This window comes from Tursiops truncatus, chromosome 6 (assembly GCF_011762595.2).
Source record: "Tursiops truncatus isolate mTurTru1 chromosome 6, mTurTru1.mat.Y, whole genome shotgun sequence".
Lineage (NCBI taxonomy): Eukaryota > Metazoa > Chordata > Mammalia > Artiodactyla > Delphinidae > Tursiops > Tursiops truncatus.
Window position 1 is genome coordinate 109,767,360 of NC_047039.1, and position 19,013 is coordinate 109,786,372.

Sequence of the window (19,013 nt, forward strand, 5' to 3'; positions counted from 1 at the left end):
CCCAGCAGCCAGGCCTGGGGGCCCTGTTTATTCAGAACTCAAAACTGTCATTGAGATCATAGAGACAGCTCCTGTGTTTGCCAAGCAGGTTATAGCTAACAATAAGTCCAAATAGGGATTTAAAAAAAAATTTATTGGAGTATCATTGATTTACAATGTTGTTAGTTTCTGCCGTACAGCAAAGTGAATCAGTTATACATATATCTATATATATCTCCACTCTTTTTTAGATTCTATTCCCATATAGGTCATTACAGAGTACTGAGTTCCCTGTGCTACACAGTAGGTCCTTATTAGTTATCTATTTTATATATAGTGGGGCGTATTGTATATGTTAGTCCCAGTCTCCCAATTTATCCCTCCCCCACCAGAATGAAATAATGCCATTTGCAGCTCCATGGATGAGCCCAGAGACTGTCATACTGAGTGAAGTAAGTTAGACAGAGAAAGACAAATATCATATGATATCGCTTCTATGTGGAATCTAAAAAAACGATACAAATGAACTTATTTACAGAACAGGAATAAAGAAGGATTTTTAATGAAACTTTTCATTGAAGATTCACACACAGGAGGAGGGTACATGTCACAAGAGTACAGCTCAATGAATTTTCATAACATGAACCCACCCAGGTCACCTGCACCCGGATCCGAAAATAGAAGAGTAACAGTTCCCAGACCCGCCCCCCCCATCATGCCCCCTTCCAATCTCTACCCCCTCTTGAGGGAATCACCGTCCAGAATTTTGCCTTTTTAAAAAATAGCTTTAGGGCTTCCCTGGTGGCGCAGTGGTTGAGAGTCCGCCTGCCGATGCAGGGGACACAGGTTCGTGCCCCGGTCTGGGAAGATCCCACATGCCGCGGAGCGGCTGGGCCCGTGAGCCATGGCCGCTGAGCCTGCGCGTCCGGAGCCTGTGCTCCGCAACGGGAGAGGCCACGACAGTGAGAGGCCCGTGTACTGCAAAAAGAATTAAAAAAAAAATTTTTTTTTTAAATAGCTTTATTGAGACATAATTTACATACCATAAAATTCACCCATTCGTATTATTCACCCTTAAAAAAGAAGGAAACTCTGTCACATGCTACAACATGGATGAGCCTTGAGGACATCATGTCAAGTGAAATTAGCCGGTCACAAAAAGACAAATACTGTATAATTCTAATTGTATGAGGTCCCTAGAGCAGTCAAGTTCTCAGAGACGGGCAGCAGAATGCTGGTTGCCAGGGGCTGGGGGCAGGGGAATGGGAATTAGTGTTGAATGGATATAGGTTCAGTTTGGCAAAGATGAAAAAGTTCTGGGGATGGATGGCGGTATTGGTTGCACAACAATGCGAATACAGTTAACACTGCTGAACTGTACACTTAAAAACGAGGAAGATGGTAAATTTTATGTTATATGTTTTTTACCACAATTTTTAAGTGAAAAAATTCACCCATTATAAGTATACAGTTTGGTGATTCTTAATAGATGTATAGCATTGTACAACCCATTTGTAGAATATTTCCAAGTTCCCTCCGCCCATTCGTAGTCAATCTCCGTTCCCACCTCCAGCCCCAGGCAACTGCTGATCTGCCTTCTGTCCCTATAGATGTACCTTTTCTGGTAATTTCACATACATGGAATCATACGCAGTTTTTGGTTCCAACTTCTTTCACTTACCGATGTTTTGGGGGTTCATCCATGTTATAGCGTATGTCAGTACATCATTCCCTTTTATTGCTCAACAGTATTCCATTGTCTGGATTGACCACATTATGTTTATCCATTCCCCAGTCACTGTTTCTAGTTTTTGGCTCTTGTGGATAATGCTGCTGTGAACATCTGTGTATATGTCTTTGTGTGGATATATGTTCTTTCTCTTGAGATTCCTGGGAGTCTAATTGCTGGGTGACCTGATCACTGTATAGGTCACTTTTTAAGAAATCACCAAACTAGCTGTACAGTTTTACTTTCCTCCCAGTAGTGTATGAGGTTTTGGTTTCTCCACATCCTTGCCAACACTTGGTAATGTCAGTCTTTTAAATTTTAGCCATCCTTGTGGTTACAAAGTAGTATCTCACTGTGGTTTTAATTTGCATTTCCCTAATAACTAATGATATTGAGCATCTTTTCATGTGTTTATTACGCTTTCATATGACTTCTTTGGCTAAGTGCCTATTTAGGTCTTCTGCTCGTTTTTAAATTGGATTGTCTTATTAATATGTTCTAAAAGTCGTTTACATAGTCTGGATACAAGTCCTTTATCAGATAGATGATTTGCAAATATTTTCTCCCAGTCTGTGGCCTGGATTTGCATTTCCTGTATTTTGCCTTTGAAGAGCAAAAGTGTTAAAATTTGGTGAAGTCCAATAGTATTTTATGGATCGTGTTATATTTTTAAAATCGTTGTTTAACCTAAGGCCACATTGTCTTCTGTAATTTTTACAGTTTTTGTTCTTATATTTAGGCCAAATCCATTTGAGTTAATGTTTGTGTGAGATAAGGATCTAAATTCCTCTTTTTTTTTTTTGGCATATGGATATCCAGTTGTTCTATACCATTTATTTAGATCTTTTCCATTTCTCTCAGTGATATTTTGTAGTTTTCGGGGTACAAGTCTTGTACTTTTGTTAAATTGATTACTAAGTATTGCCTGATTTTTGACGCTATTTGTAAGGGGAATTCTTCTCTTAGTTTGATTTTTTTGGATTTTTCATTGCTAATACATAGAAATACAATTGATTTTTGTTATCTCGATCTTAAATCCTGCAACCTTGCTAAATTAGTATTTAGTTCTAGTAATTTTTTGGCAGATTCCTTAGGATTTTCCACATGTCTTCTATGAGTAGAGCGGTTTTACCTCTTCCTTCCCCCTCTGGATACCTTTAATTTCTCTATGTTGCCTATGGCATTGGTTAGACCCTCTGACACAAGGTTGAATAGGAGTGGCCAGAGCAGGCAGCCTTGCCTCGTCGCCAGCTTAGGGAGGAGAGCATTCAGTCTTACACTACTGAGTATGATGTCAGCTATGGGTTTTTATAGATGCCCTTTACCAGGTTGAGGAAGTTCCCTTTTATACCTAGTTTGTTGAGAGTTTTTGTCGTGGTTGGGGGTGAGGGAGGGAGGTTTCTGGTTCCAGGCAAGACGGAATTAGAGGCACTTCTGCTTATGCCTCTCGCTAAGGACAGCTTAAAAACTCTAGACTTTATATAGAAAACAAACACTGAAAGACTCTGAAAGGTAGAGAAAAGAAGGGTGGGCCAAGAATCTTGGGACCTACGGGATGACATGGCAGCAAAATCCCTCGTTTTTCTTCTTGCCTCATATATCCTGGGCAGGATGCTTGAGAAACCAGCAACCTGGAAATACCAATGGGCTCAGACCAAAAAAAAAAAAAAATGAGGGCCCCCCCAAAAGTCTGCTCTCTCTTGCTAAAGGACCAGAAAAAGGACAGCATATCAAGCTAGAAAACTTAGGTAATGACACCCTGTTCCAGCCAAACACCCATCCACAAAGACCAAGTCGGAAACCTACACTTCTGCCTTTTCCTTGCTGTCCCGAGGCACCCCTCTCCCCGCACTGCGGGGTGGGCGGGGGGTCATGGCGTCAGATGAGGCCAAGTGGGGACAATCACCCTCCCAGCCAGGTCTGCTATCCGTGGAGGCCTAGTGTGAACTCTGAACTGTGTGACTGCCCAGCGATGGTAAAGCACCCCTTCTTGTTCTGGGGTGTCAGTGGAGGCCAGCTGGGGAAGCGGGGTTTCTACCTTCACCTGGAAGTAATGAGGCCACACCTCCTTCCCGTGGCAGCGTCAGAGGCAGCCTGTTAAAACAAAAGAACTAGAGTCTTTCAACTCAGACTTGAAACTCATTCATCATACCAAGAACAAGGAAAATCTCAACTCAACAAGGACTTGAAAGTGGCCGTGAGCAGCTGTGAACATGCTTAAACGTGAAAAAGTAGAAGATCTCAGCAAGGAAACTGATATAAAGAAGAACCAAATTAGCACTAAATTTATAATAAACAAAATTAAAAACTCAGTGGATGGGTGTAATTGTACAAAGAGGACAGAGGAAAGAATTAGCAAATTTGAAGATATAACAGTAGAATTTAACTAGTCTGAACAACAGAAAATAGACTGGGGAAAAAAATGAACAGGGCCTCAGTGATCTGTGGGACTACCCCCAAAAGATCTCACATTCATTCATTAGAGCCTCAGAAGGAAAGGAGAAAGACAGGTGAGAAGTAATCAAAGAAACAAGAGCTGAAATTCCCCAAAATTTCACCAGATACATAAGCCTACAAATTCAAGGAGCTGAGGAAAACTCAAACAGGATAAACCCAAAGATGTCTGCACTGAGACACATTGCTATCAAACTTCTAAAAATTAAAGGCAAACTTCTGAAAATTAAAATAAAACTCCCATCTTCCATCAATGAAGCGGAGCATGGTTGTGGAGTAATTCAAAGTTCAGGCAATTTTGGGGGGTGATCAGGAAAGACGTCTTTTTATTTATTTATTTTTTGCGGTATGCGGGCCTCTCACCGCCGGGGCCCCTCCCGTTGCGGAGCACAGGCTCCGGACGCGCAGGCTCAGCTGCCATGGCTCACGGACCCAGCCGCTCCGCGGCACGTGGGATCCTCCCGGACGGGGGCACGAACCCGCGTCCCCTGCATCGGCAGGCGGACTCCCAACCACTGCGCCACCAGGGAAGCCCCGCAATCAGTTATTTTTAAATTAAGATATATAGGTTGTAGTTTTAGACATAATGCTATTGCACACGTAATAGACTACAGTATAAACATCCTTTTTATATGCTCTAGGAAACCAGAAAATTCATGTGATTCACTTTATTGTGATATTTGCTCTATTGCGGAGGTCTGGAACTGAACGCGCAGTATCTCCAACGTGTGCCTGTATACAAAAATAATAAGATGTTTCTAAAAGCTGCCCTGGGCCTCCCACAGGTGCCCCGGTGTTCCAGGTGAAGCCCCAAGACGTGACAGTGAGATCTGGGGATGCCGTGGCCCTGCGGTGCCAGGCCTCTGGAGAGCCGGTGCCCACGGTGCAGTGGCTGCGAGCGGGCCAGCCCTTGCGGACCAGCCGGCGGCTCAGGACCCTAATGGACGGGAGCCTGTGGCTGGAGCGAGTGGAGGCTGGGGATGCGGGCGCATACGAGTGCGTTGCTCACAACCTCCTGGGCTCTGCCACAGCTCGGGCCTTCCTGGCCGTGAGAGGTATGGAACCTCCTTGCCCAGACCTTTGTGGACAGGGGTGGGATTCCCTGCCCAGCAGGGCCTAAAACAACAGAAGTATATGATCTTGTAGTTCTGGAGGGTGAAAATCTAAGATCCAGGTGCCAGCAGGGTTGGTTGCTTCTGAGATATATGATAGAGAATCTACTGCAGGCCTCTCCCCTAGCTTCTGGGAGTTTGCTGGAGTTCCTTGATTGAAGAAGCGGCACCCCTCTCTCTGCCTTCATGATCACATGGCATCCTCCCTGTGCTCGTGTCTGTCTCTAAATTTCCCCTTTATATGAGGACACCAGTCATATTAGGTTAGGGCCCACCCTCACGACCTCATGTTAACATGGGTACCTCTGTACACAGACCCTACATTCAAATAAGGTCACGTGCTCGGGTACCGAGGGTTAGGACTTCAGCACATCCTTTTAGGAGGACACAGTTCAACCCATAACAGCATCCTTACTTTTTTAATGGAAACAACTAATTTGTACCTTGTGTATGTTAATTGTAGAAAGGCCAGATAATTTTTTTTAATGTGTGAAGATAAAAGTAATGATCAGTTAGCTCCCATAATTCATTTAGAAATAGCTCAGGTAATTATCTGGGGTATATATTTCTACACTTTTTCTCTGAATGTAAAGAGATACACTTCTTTCTTTTTACAAATGAGGTCAAGTGTACAAGTTGTGTTTACGGCATGCCATATTTTCTTACTCTATCATGGACAGTAGCCTAGTTCACACCTTCTGTAATGATTTCATACCATTCCATAGGAACATGTTTTTTGTTGTTGTTGTTTTGTTTTTTGCGGTACGCGGGCCTCTCACTGTTGTGGCCTCTCCCATTGCGGAGCACAGGCTCCGGACTCGCAGGCTCAGCGGACATGGCTCACGGGCCCAGCTGCTCCGCGGCATGTGGGATCTTCCCGGACCGGGGCACGAACCCGTGTCCCCTGCATCGGCAGGCGGACTCCCAACCACTGCGCCACCAGGGAAGCCCCATAGGAACATGTTTTAAACTTAATTGCTGTTGGCTTCATTAAATAAACAACGGGTTTGTGGGTTGTTTTTTTTTTCCCAGTTTCCCCTCCAAACACCGTCCTGTGGTGCACATCTTTGTGTGCTGGACTGAATATTTCTATAGGATAAATTCCTTCAAGGGACATTGCTATATAAAAGATATTCAAAGGCGTTGAGGCCCCCTAACTCTCTCCCTCCTTTCCCATAAGTCTGGGGAGGGGCATCCTGGCCTTGTGGGGGACAAGAGGCTGCTGAGTCACCTCATGTCTGAGAAGGTTGCCAGTGGCTTGTCATTCCTGGCCTCCAATTTCCTGTCCCCTTCTAAAACTGCCAGGGTCATGCTGCTGCCTTCTTATCTGCTGCTCCCGACACCTCCTTACCCCGTTATTACAAGGCCAGGGGAAGGTTCCTGGCCTTTTCCTGTCCCCCCCATAAATCCCAGAGCTGCAGGTATTGACGAGAGACATCCCAGATGGGCATCAAATCTCATCCAACCCCAGCTAAGGGCTGCAGGAAATGGCGTTGCTTCCTGGAATCCAGAATTAACCAGCCCCCGATCTACCCACTTAGGATCTTGGCAGTGGAGTGTTGTATGTTAGTTTTTTGACAGATCATTGGCAATTCGTTGTCAATTTCCCCTGAGGGCTGGTGAGTGGAGAGTCAGGCTAGCTTCTGTCTCTTGCCATCTGTCCAAACGAGGCAGCTGGCCCATTAGCCAGAGGAAGCATCCCCCTGTGCCTGTGGAATCCATTTGATTAGTGCTGAAGAGCGTCTGCTAGCAGACTGCCTGGCGGCTGCTAGGAATTCAACCCCCCCCAGCTGGGCCAGCTGCAGGGCAGCTGGAGCCAGGGCCACTGATGGAATGGGAAGCGTTCAGGTGGCAGCATTCATTTCCTGGCCCGGTGCCCTGCCTCCTCCAGTGTGCCAGGCCCCCCGCCCCCATCACTTGGCATTTTAGAACCCAACAGGTCTGTGGTGCATCTGTGGTCCCACCTCCTCATTTTATAGATAAGCCAACTCAGGTGTGGCTTGGGGGCCAGACGTGCCCAGGTTTTCAAGAAGGTGATGGCAGAGCCAGAATTAGAAGCTGGTACCGTCCCTGTGTGGGGCTCCTCTTAAACGTCTCCCTTCTGTCTAGAAGCCAGGATCCCCTGAGTGTTGAGTTCATCGCCCATTAGCTGTGTGTCCTTGGGCAAGTTACTGCCCCTCTCTGAGCCTCGGTTTACTCCTTCATGAAATGGAAAACAGTACCTGCATATCCCTGAGGGCACAGAGGTGGATAGTGTCGCTCTTGTTCTCTTCCTTCCTCACAGGGGAGCCCCGGGGGAGCCGGGGCAGCATGACTGGGGTGATCAATGGGCAGAAATTTGGTACGGCTGTCCTCAACACCAGCGTGCAACAGGAGGCACGTTCTGGGGTCACCACCATCTGCAGCAGCATCAGCCACATCCCTGCGAGTGTGGGTAAGTTGGGGCCAGAGCACCTCCTGTGTCTGGGGACCCTCCGACCTGAGCTGAGTCTGAGTCAAAGTGGATCGAGGTGCAGGCCACCTCCTCTCCACCCCACAGCCCCCAACCAACCAAAATAACTGCATTTAAGATCAGCCCGAGAGTGCGAAATTACCAGTATTATGTGAATGCAGGGTCAGATTGTGACTTTTGAAACCACTGATTGCTATGTGAGGTTTTTTCCCCACTGTTAAGGCTAAGAGCTGCTACCGAAGGGAAGGGGTCACTAGCAAGGAGTAAGGGATGTGGGCTGCAGGGGCCAGAAAAGGGGAAACGTGGAGAATAAAATAAGCTAGAAGGCCCAGAGAACCAAGAAATGTCCACTTTCAAACAGATTCATAAAATAGTGTGTCCTAAGCAAATGGAATGTTCTGGAGAGACATTACAGACGCTGCTGTAATGGACCCTGCCGTCTCACCCTGCCCAGGGGGTCCTGCATCCCCTCATGGGGGTCCAGAGCAGGGAGAGGGCAGTGTTGACAGGGGCTTTGCTAAGAGCAACCCCTCCAGAGCTGCCCTTGACCACAGACTGTGTGAGCAGTGGGGGGTCAGGGGACTCTGGCTTGCGGGGGCGGGGTCACTCCGGGCTGGCTGTCGGCAGAGAGGGAGTGAAGTGAGACGCTGCCCAGGTGTAGCTGCTTCTTCCAGCTTCAGGAGCAGGAACCACGGAGAAGCATCTGGCTCCAGGCCGGGCGTGCCTGGCTCTGTTTAGTGGAAGCAGAGGCACAGAGAGGCCGAGACGTTTCTGCTCCCGGGCACAGGGGCCCAGCTGGCTCCTGTGAACGTCAGCCCTCTTGTACCTCTTCTGAGCCAGCAGTGTGGCTGAGAAGCTGGACCGTCCCTGGCCCCAAGCAAACAGCCTTGCCCCTTCCCCAGTCCCAGACCCCCCCTGGCCAGAGAGGAGGGCTGGGCATCGTGGGAAAAGGTCTGAGAATCCGTGTCCAGGGCACTTCTGGGCTCTTTCTTCCAAGTCAGTGGTTTAGAACCATCCTCCCTCTTCCAGGCTCTTCTGGAAGGTGTCTGCAAGTTAGGAGACAGTTGATTTTCTGCTTGGTCCAGCGTGTATGTAGTGATGGTCGATGCAGTCCCATGCTCTGTGGGGACCCGGTAGCCCTCAATATTTATTGAATTCAGTTGAATATTAAAGGCACTTTTTTGTATAAATATATTTTGCTAATTTTCACAACCACTCCACGAAGTAGTTTTTGTCTTCACCGCTTCCCACCTTCTGACCTAATTCCCGGCCCAGGCAATCACGGGCTAGGCCTGGGTCGGGAGGCAAAGGGCTGAGCTCTCCTGGGGGCAGTAGGGAGCTGCAGAGAGATCCTGGGCAGGAGAGCGGCTGCCCTCGGGGTCTGGCTCTAACCCAGCCTCTGTGTCCACCCCGTCCAGGGCCTCTGATGCGGGTGCTTGTGGTCGCCATCGCCCCCATCTACTGGGCTCTGGCCAGAGAGAGTGGAGATGCCCTGAACGGCCACTCCCTGACGGGCGGCCACTTCCAGCAGGAGTCGCATGTGGAGTTTGCCACAGGTGAGGGGGGTCTCCCCGAGGTGGGCCAGGTGGGGCTGAGATCTGAGCCCAGGGCCTCTCCCCCGAGGTGACTCCAGGCTGGGTGGGGATGGATTGCAGGGGAGCTGCTCACAATGACCCAGGTGGCCCGGGGCCTGGATCCCGATGGCTTCCTACTCCTCGACGTGGTGGTCAATGGCATCGTCCCCGAGAGCCTGGCGGACGCAGATCTGCAAGTGCAGGTGGGGGGAGAGCCCTGGGGTGTGCAGATGGGGCGCATGAGAGAGAGTGGCATGTCCTGCCCCAGCCCTCCCCGAGCAGCCGGGCCCACTTTCCTTCCTGACTCCCCAGCAGGGTCTGGGGCGTGGCCTGGCTGGGCCGAGGGGAGGAATAACCCCACAGCAGGAGGGCGCTCTGGCCCAGCTTCACAGACAGCTCGAGGGTGCCCAGCTGGTTGGAAGAAGAGCTGAAGGGCCCACCAGGCCCACACCTCAGCATCCCCACTGGGGGCAGAGGGTCCCTCGCCCCTTGGAAGTCGACGTCATGATGTCCTCCCTGCCGGCCTCTTGCAGGACTTCCAGGAGCAGTACGTGCAGACAGGGCCCGGCCGGCTCTTTGTGGGCTCCACGCAGAGCTTCCTGCAGGACGGCCTCCTGTCATTCCTGCGTGGCAACCACAGCATCCGGTACGACGCGGCCCAGGGCCCCCAGCCCCAGCTGGTGCAGCACCTGCGGGCCTCCGCTGTCAGCTCGGCCTTCGACCCCGAGGCCAAGGCCCTGCGCTTCCAGCTCTCCACGGCCCTGCAAGCTGGTGAGGACCCCGTCCCCTCTCCACGCCCCCACTGCCCCAGCCAGATCCTGCCAGGGCCCCCACAAGGGCCTGGGCTCTCTATCCCCGGGCACCTTGGGCACTGGTGCCCTCGTGTCCTCAGGGTCTGTCCCCTTTGCCTAGCAGAAGAGAATGAAGTCGGCTGCCCAGAGGGCTTTGAGCTGGACACCCAGGGAGAGTTTTGCGTGGGTGAGCACGCCTCCCCACCCCGGCAGGGACGAGGGAGGCCTCAGCCTGGGAGGGACGGAGGGCTGGAGGGCCCGTGAGTGCAGACCACGGGACCACTCCCCACCCCGCAGACAGGGACGAGTGCTCGGGCAGTCCCAGCCCCTGCGCCCACTCCTGCCGCAACGTGCCCGGCCGCTTCTCTTGCTCCTGCCCAGCTGGCTTCACCCTGGCCGGGGACGAAAGGACCTGCAGAGGTGAGTGGGCCCCAGGTGGAGAGGCTCGTCTTGGACGCGGCCCAGGTGTGCTCAGGGAGATTCCGGGGCTGGGACCCTGGCCAGGGGGCACATCCCTCAGGGCACGGGAACCTAGGGGTTCCCATGCCCTGTTCCCACTGAGAACTTCTTACTTTGAGGGCCACAGAGGGGAGAGGCTCAAGTACCGGGGGCGATGGGGATCTCTAAAGATGCGCACGTGGCCGCCACGTGCTCGCGGCACGCACACCCGCTGAGCCTGGACGCGGCCTCAGCAGCTTTCCCAGCCCTCAGCGGGCATTTCCAGTCCACCGGGCTTGGAAGTGAGCTGATACCCATCTGGCCTGCTTGCCCTGCTTGTCCCCATAGTGAAGTTGCTGGACGATGAACCTGACCCTGAGACGCTGTCTGGACTCTGATCCCACACCTGTGTCCCTCCCTCCCACCCGCGGGGCCTGGTGTGGCCAAGTCTCTTCGGGGCACCCAAAGGGCATTATCGCAGCCCCACGTCAGATGCTCCAGGCCAGGGCCTCCGGGCCCCTCAGAGGAGGCTCTGTGTGTCTGGGGGTGCCGAGATGATGGACAGAGCTAGCAGGAGGGGCGGGGACCTTCCTGCCAGGGGCTTCTGGGCCTAAGGACCAAGGCTGTGTGGGTAGGCTGGGCCTGGGGACGAGTGTTCCTGCAGCCCCTGCCCCCGTCCCCCCCCCAGATGTGGACGAGTGCGCTTGGGAGCCCGACCCTTGCCGCGAGGGACGGCGCTGCGTGAACCTGCTGGGGTCCTACCGCTGCCTCCCTAACTGCGGGCCCGGCTTCCGGGTGGCCACTGATGGAGCCGGCTGTGAAGGTGACAGGGGCAGGGTGCCGGGCTGTCCCGACTCCCGGGGACCCAGTGGTTGCCAGGGTTCAGCAGAGGGCATGCTGTGTGTCACTGGGACGCTGGGCCTTCGGGGAAACTGGAACTCTCTTGGCAGAAGGAGTCGAGCGAGGCCGGGGAGAAAGCCTGAGCTGGGCCCAGGAGGTCTGAGTCCTGACCCAGCCTGGCTGCTGGTGACTTGAGTCCCTTTGGCAAGTGTCTTTTCCTTTCTGGGTCTCAGGCTTCTCATCTGTCTGATGAAGGGGGACCAGGTCAGGGATGGCACATGTGTGCTACAGCTACTGCCACTTCCCCTCTTTCCCCTCGTGGGTCACGGTCCAGCCCACAGACAGCCTCTGAATCCTTCTTAACACAGCTTCTCCAGCTACAGTGGCTACTAGGAATCAGTGGCAGTGGGCCTTTGAGACAAAACCTAGGTGCCACCCCTGGATGGGTGACCTCTAGGGTCCTTCCTGTTCTAGAATTCTAGGCTTTCATGACTGTGGGTCCTCCTGGTTTCCCCAACAGAGGCCGTCAGTGGAGGGGGAGAGCGAGGTAAACTTGGACTCAGAAGAGGCAGTCATCCCGCTATTTCATCCCATTTCATCCCATTTCTAGGGCTGCTCCTGCCTTCCTCCCGCCCTCCCTTCCTTTCTTCTCACCAGTTTTTGAGCCCGGCCCATAGACCAGGGTCCTAAGCCCTTCAGGTGCATATGATCCAGTTTTCTCCCCATGATCCCATGAAGGAGTCCTGTCGTGACCCCTTTTTACAGATGCGGAAACTGAGGCTCAGAGAGGGACAGTTACTGGCTCAAGGATCAGGAGACATGGCAGAGCTGAGTCCAAACCCAGGACTCTGCCTCCAAAGCCTACCTTTTAAGCCCCTTCCTTCTTTGGGACCCAGAACCTTCTTACCCTCCAAAGCTGGTATAATTAGGAAGGGTGGTGGCAAATGCTGGCATTCCTCCTGGTGGCACTGAAGTTGGAGATGGGGACGCAGATGAGGCCCAGATGCGGAGACGCGTGGTATGTCCTAGGGGGAGGGACTGTGGGCTCAGCAACCCCCCGCCCTCTCCCCTGACTTTCCAGATGTGGACGAGTGTCTGGAGCAGACGGACGAGTGTCACTACAGCCAGATCTGTGAGAACACCCCAGGCGGGCACCGCTGCGGCTGCCCCAGGGGGTACCGGGCCCAGGGCCCCGGCCTGCCCTGCCTAGGTATGGGGAGAGCCACGCCCTCCCTGGGACCCTGGTCAGCACCCACAGCTCACGGGCAGGGATCGGTTATGACGGTGACACTGAGTTCTGTGAATAGAACAGCAGCCGACAGCGATTGCGTGCCCAGCACGTGCCTGATCCGTGCTTTGCCTGCTGTTTCCACCGAAACCTCACCCCCTGCCCGGCCAGGTCACCTTCCCTGGGAGCCCAGGAGGAGGAGGCGGGTGGAGAGAAGTGGGTGGGTCTCAGAGAGGCTTTGCAGGTGGAATGGACCTCACCAGGAGGCTGAAGGGAGGGGTGCTGAGGGACACTGGGGTCCGGAGCCCAGAGCTGGGGGCGGTGGGGGGTCCCCTCTGAGCAGTAGAGGCTGGAGAGGGAGAGGAGGCTGGGGGTGGTCCAGGAGAGGGAGGGCTTGGGGGCAGGCCTGTGTGCACGGGTGAGGCAGCTGGATTCTGGGGAGGGCCGGAGAGCAGCAGAGGCGGCTGGAGCCCGTTGGAGCGGCTGCCGCGCGCCCTGAGCCACCTTGGCACCCTGCCTGGCTCTGCTCCTCTCCAGATATCAACGAGTGCCAGCAGCTGCCCCGGAGCTGTGCCTACCAGTGCCTCAACCTCCAGGGCAGCTACCGCTGCCTGTGCCCGCCAGGCCAGACCCTCCTCCGAGACGGCAAGACTTGCGCCCCGCTGGAGCGCAGTGGACCAAACGTGACCACCGTCAGCCACCGGGACCCCTTGGTGGCCTGGCTGCGTCCCCGCGCCCCCATCCCCGCTGGGTCCTACCACGCCTGGGTCTCCCTCCAACCGGGCCCCAGAGCCCTGAGCACGGTCCGGGCCTGGTGCCCTCCTGGCTTCATCCGGCAGAACGGCGTCTGCACGGGTAAGACCGAGCCCCAGCCGTGCCCACCGGGGACACACCCCGCTATGTTGTCTCAGGCTCCTGGGCTGGGCGTGTGGGTACCACACCCGTGTTCAGAAACCCAGGGTTCACAGGCAAGCGGGGTAGGCGGTGCAGGCAGATGGAAGCCTCCTTGCTACAAGGTTTCTTGGAGTCCTGGCTGTGCTCATTGGCGAGGGGCTTCCACAGCGGATGGAGTCCTTTCCAAACCGTTTGACTTCAGAACACTTTACCCAGAGGGAGGGCAGATGTTCCCAGGAACCCACTTTGAGAACATGCCTCTTGGTGTGCAGAGGTGAAGTAGTCAGGCAGGGAAGGAGTATGTTCCAGGTTGACATGAGAATGTGAACAGGGACTGGGGGTTGCTACAGGGGCAGGGGGTCTTGAGGAGAGTCCCTGGGCCCTGCGGAGACTGGCGCCAGGCTGCAGAGGTGCGAAGGGGGAGGGTAGCCTGGAGGGCGGATGTGCTTCAGCGTTGCCACGTGGGCAGAGGGTGTCCTGGAAGCGCTGTCTCCACCCCCCATGCCTTGGTGCGCATCAAGCCCAGGGAGTCTCCTAACCTCGCAATCCAGGGTTGGGTGGGGCAGGGCAGGGAGAAGGCCGGGTGCCTAAGGCAGGGACTTCCCTGGCTTGTCCTGAGCCCTGCGGTTAGTCGTGTGGCCACCTGGGCGTCTGTGACTCAGTGTTTCTCTGTCCCCATCCCCCCACCCCGCCCCCATGCCCCGGGCCAGACCTGGACGAGTGCCGGATGAGGAACCTGTGCCAGCACGCCTGCCGCAACACCGAGGGCAGCTACCAGTGCCTCTGCCCCGCTGGCTACCGCCTCCTCCCCAGCGGGAAGAACTGCCAGGGTGAGCAGGAAGGGGCTTCTCTCACCCGGTCTGCTCTCTCCAGCCCCTTCCCAACCATCTCATGTGAGGGAGGGGCAGGGAGGGGGTAAATGCCACCCCCAGGTGGCCAGAGCCAGGCCGGGACCCACACTCCAAGCAGGAGCTAAGAAACTGCATGGGCAGCTCTGAAAACAGCCCTGGGGGTCGGCTGCTGCTCTGCTGTGTGTCACTGGGCAACTCACTTCACCTCTCTGTGCCTCAGTCTCCTGGTGAGATGGGGCTAACAGAGGCCTCCGCTAAATGTTGGGGAGAGACGTGTGGAGGCCGGGCACAGAGCCGGTGCTCGCAGCAAGGCAGCTGCTGCTGGGAGTAGCAGGGAAGTCCTCCAACTCCCAGGCCAGTGTATTTTCCCTAACTAAGGTGCTCTGGGGTCCGGCCAGCCATGCTGCTTCTTCCCTGTAAAGCGGGAATCATGTCTGCCTTGCCAGTCTCCATCCCCCCCTCTCTGTCACGGGGGTCAGTGAATGTCCTCTGAGAGAGTGGGGCTCCTACGGGGGGCAGAGAAGGATCACGGGCAGTGGTTCCTCTGGGTCCGAGGGCAGCCCTCATCTCCCCCAGCCTCTCCACCCCAGCTGTAGCCTTAGGAGGTCCCCAGAGTGCCCACCTGGGGAAATGGGGAGGTGCTAGGAGGCTGCCACCTGGGCTATCATGGGTCAGGCTGGCTGGGGACCGGGGAAGGGGCCGTGCACCTCGCTGCCCTCGGAAGGCATCTCTCTGCCACTTAACCCTCCCCCCACGCCTTCCCTGGCTCCTTCTTGGGCCCCTCCCCCTTTGCTCCATCTTTTTACCCCCCATCTCTTCACCTACTTCCCTGCCCAGACATCGACGAGTGTCAGGAGGACGGCATCGAGTGCGGGCCCAGCCAGATATGCTTCAACACCCGCGGCAGCTACCAGTGTGTGAACACGCCGTGTCCTGCCACCTTCCGGCAGGGCTCCAGCCCTGGGTAAGGGCTGAGTTGGCAAGGGGGCGAATGGGGAGGATTCCCTGCCAGGATCTGGGCAGCCGACACTCTGGCTCCTGTATAGCCAGGAGGAGGAAGGAGGGCCTCCAGGAAGGCCCTGCCTCGGGCAGAGACCCTCTTAGGGTCAGTGGGTCAACCCTGCCAGGACTCCTGGGTGGGGCCCCTGAGCTCACGGGGCAGTGTGCCCTCAAGCACTTTCCTGCAGCCACTTGGGGTGTGAGCTCACCTGGACAGTATCATTCCCTGCACAGTGATGCTTGGGCCATGCATGGAGCACAGGGGGCTGGGAGACGCCAGAGTCGGGAGAGAACTGGAGGGAGGGGTGCTGGGAGATGGACACACAGGGACACACGGGAACACATGCATACATTCAGGAAACTCTGGACACAGGAACACACGTGCAGGTGCATACACCCCACCCAGAATCCCACACAAAACCCCAGGGCTCAGATACGCACAGCTACACAAACACAAAATACATTTCTCTCACTATGGCTACAGACACTCCCAAACGCGCACAGACGTGGGGACGGGCCTTGGCTGGCGCCAACCGGCTGCAGCTGTTAGGGGAAGGAACCTGGGGTGGCGACTTGCCCCGGACTCTACTAACCAGGAAGCCTAGGCTGAGGTGGGGGGAAAGAGGGAGTGGGCGCCCTTGGCAAGGCTGAGCACGAGTCTTTGAGCACAACCCCACCCCCCCAAATCCAGACCCCGTGACAGCTCTGGGGCTCCGGGGGACATGGAGGGCTGTAAATTTTATCACCTATGGGGGGGACCTGCTCAGATGGGAAAGGGCACGTCTCTGGCTTCCTGGGGCCTCAGTGTGCCGCTCTCTAAAATGGGCTAACAGTGGCGCTTGTAGAGAGGCACAGGGCGCGTGGGGTGGGGGGTCGGCGCATGGTTGAACTGCGGGGGTCGGGGGTGAGATCCGCTTTATGCGACCGGGCACACTCAGATGGCAACCCAGAGTCCGTCGGTCTGCCCCGCCCGCAGGACGTGCTTCCGGCGCTGCTCGCAGGACTGCAGCGCGGGCGGCCCCTCCACGCTGCAGTACAAGTTGCTGCCGCTGCCCCTGGGCGTGCGCGCCCTCCAAGAAGTGGCCCGCCTGGCCGCCCTCTCCGAGGCCGGCGTCCCCGCCAACAGCACGGAGCTCAGCGTGCTCGAGTCCGACCCGCGCAGCCCCTTCGCCCTGCGCCCGCTGCGCGCCGGCCGCGGCGCGGTCTACACCCGCCGCGCGCTCACCCGCGCGGGCCTCTACCGGCTCACCGTGCGCGCCGCGGCGCCGCGCCACCAAAGCGTCTTCGTCTTGCTCATCGCCGTGTCCCCCTACCCCTACTGAGGGTCGCGGTCGTGGGCAGCGGCTCTGGGGCCAGCGACCTCCGGGGATGGGGGGTGGAGACCCGGCCGCACCGCCCAGGTGGCCCTTGCCCACACCACCTGCTGTGGCAAGCGACGTCATCTTCTCCCGTCCCCGTGCGTCAGCGAGATCTGCAGCAAACACGACCCTGCGCGCAGCCTTGACCCTGGGACAGCGAGAACCCGAGCTCCCCCTAGTCCCCCGCCCCCCTCCCCGTGGGGGTGGAGCCCGGCAGGCAGGTGACAAAGGCTGCCCTTAGGTGGCAAAGGGCAAAGGGTTGGGGTGAAGCCTGACCAGCTTCTCCAGGCTTGCCCCAAGCCCCAGGGGAACCTGGCCCGGGACACAGGGCACCAAGACACCCGAGGGGAGGGGCAGACCCTACCCTGTGGGGACGGCGGCAGTTGTCACCCGCCCATACCTGGCACTGTCATCCTGACCCGGTGTGTGTATGTGTACTATAAAAACGTTTGCTTTTACCAATTCGATTTCTTGATCCAGTTATCTTGCTTTGGTAAGGAGGGGCTTTGGCTGGGAGGGAGACCACCACCCTTCTGGTCCAGGAGCACCAGAGGAGTCGTCCAGGAGCCTCTGCTCTTTATTCGTAGGACGGCTCTGGCACCTTTCTGGGCTCAGTTTAGTCATCCAAAAATATGAAAATACGACAGTGTCCCCACCCCCAGGGCTGTGGGGAGAATTAAATGAGAAGGAAATTGATCACACAGCAGCTGTCCATGGTAGCAAAAAGTAATGCTTAATTAAGAATAATTCCTAATTATATTTAATGAATTAATTAAATTTCATCATTCCGTCATCCACCAAAGATTCATTAGGTCCTGCTTATGTGCCAGGCAGTGAACGTAAAAATCCCTGTGCTTGTGAACTTACGTTCTTCGAGGCGAAGGGTTTATAAACAGCAAGGAAATGAAGAGTGAAACGTGTACTCGTCCGTCAGCGAGGGTGCTGGGGAGAAAACCTAAGTTGGGAAGTACGGGTTAGGGGGCAGTTTTTAATAGGCCGTCAGCGTGGGCCTCACTGAGAAGGCGGCATCGGAGCAGAGACCTGAGGAAGGTGAGGGAGACAGCCGTGCAGACATCTGCGGGAAGGGTGTTTTGGCAGAGGGAACAGCAAATACCAGGGCCTTCTGGCAGGAGGATGCTCTGGGGTGGTGGTCTGGCAAGGAGGTGTTGGGGGGGTAGCTGGAGCTGGGGGTCGGTGGGGGGAAGGAAGAGGGAGGTGTGATTAGAAAGGTAAGCAGGGTGGGGCAGATCCTGGGAGCCTCTGGGCCCGTGTAGGGCTCTTGGCTTTGACAGGGGGAGCTGGGGAGGGACACGATTAGAATGTCTATTTATGTATTGACCTGTCTCCAGTGTGCTGGGACAGGACTCCTGAGAAGCCCAGCGCTGCTTTTCCTCCCACTGCCCGCCGACCCTGTCCCTGCCCTCCTGCCTGGGCTGCCTGCAGCCCCTGCCAGCTGTCCCTCTACACAGTCTCTGGCAGAAGGAGGCTGTCTGTCTTGCACGTGGTTCTGGAGAGGAGGGATCCTTTCTTCCGGCTGTCGTTGGTCAGTGTGACTCTGTCACCTACCCCTTAGCATCCCCGTCTCTCATCTGGGCAACAAGGAAAGCTGAGTTATTTCCCACTAAGATATGAATGACCATCAGACTTCATAAACGGAGCCTTCCAGCAATGCTGGGGTGAACAGAGAAGGAATCTCTGTGTGCATTTTACAGATGGAGAAAAGGACGCCCAGAGGGAACATGGCCCAGTCACTTGCTTCATAGGTGACCGGTTAATGGTTAGACGGGGACTCCTGACTCCCACCAACAGCCCCAACTGAATCTTCCCCAGGGCACTCCCACTTTCAAAGTTGGTTTCTTTTGAATCAGAGGTCTGCAAACATCTTCTGTAAAGGCAGATAGTGAATCTTTTTGGCTTTGGGGAACATATTAAGCTACTCCCCTGGCCGTTGCAGGGCAAAAGCAGCCACAGCAAACACACAAAGGAGGAGTGTGGCTAAGTTCCAGTAACACTTTGTGGGCTCTAACTTCGAATTCATGTCATTTTCATGTGTCGTGGAAGTCTTTTTTGATTTTTTTCCAACCATTTACAAATGCAAAAACCATTCTTAGCTTGCAAGCTTTACAAAACCAGTTAGGGACCATAGTTTGCCAATCCCTGGTTTAAAGCACAGAAGTTACCAATGGTGAAATTTCAGGCTGGGTGGGGAGAGATTCCAGGAAGGAGGGAAGCAGGGAGGGAGGGAGGGGCTTCCCAGTTCCCCCTCATACGCCATTTGTCCAGGGCCCAACCTGTAGAGACTTTACTTGGACTG

The 19,013-nt window shown here is 55.0% G+C and overlaps 1 protein-coding gene across 3 annotated transcripts in view; it reads left to right on the forward strand.

Annotated features, from left to right (window-relative positions):
* HMCN2 (hemicentin 2) overlaps nt 1-17,158 on the forward strand; it is a 150,687-nt gene extending 133,529 nt beyond the window's left edge. For 2 of the 3 annotated variants that reach the window (XM_073806723.1, XM_073806724.1), the window contains 13 exons: nt 4,948-5,217; nt 7,559-7,708; nt 9,145-9,282; nt 9,382-9,503; nt 9,834-10,071; nt 10,216-10,278; nt 10,389-10,511; nt 11,218-11,352; nt 12,451-12,579; nt 13,135-13,452; nt 14,202-14,321; nt 15,180-15,306; nt 16,318-17,158. In XM_073806723.1, coding sequence (XP_073662824.1) covers nt 4,948-5,217; nt 7,559-7,708; nt 9,145-9,282; nt 9,382-9,503; nt 9,834-10,071; nt 10,216-10,278; nt 10,389-10,511; nt 11,218-11,352; nt 12,451-12,579; nt 13,135-13,452; nt 14,202-14,321; nt 15,180-15,306; nt 16,318-16,663 — 2,279 coding nt within the window. In that variant the 3' untranslated portion in view covers nt 16,664-17,158. Of the gene's footprint in view, nt 1-4,947; nt 5,218-7,558; nt 7,709-9,144; nt 9,283-9,381; nt 9,504-9,833; nt 10,072-10,215; nt 10,279-10,388; nt 10,512-11,217; nt 11,353-12,450; nt 12,580-13,134; nt 13,453-14,201; nt 14,322-15,179; nt 15,307-16,317 lie in introns of those variants that run through there. The other variant, XM_073806725.1, reaches the window with a different exon arrangement.
* The last annotated feature ends 1,855 nt before the right edge of the window (nt 17,159-19,013 follow it).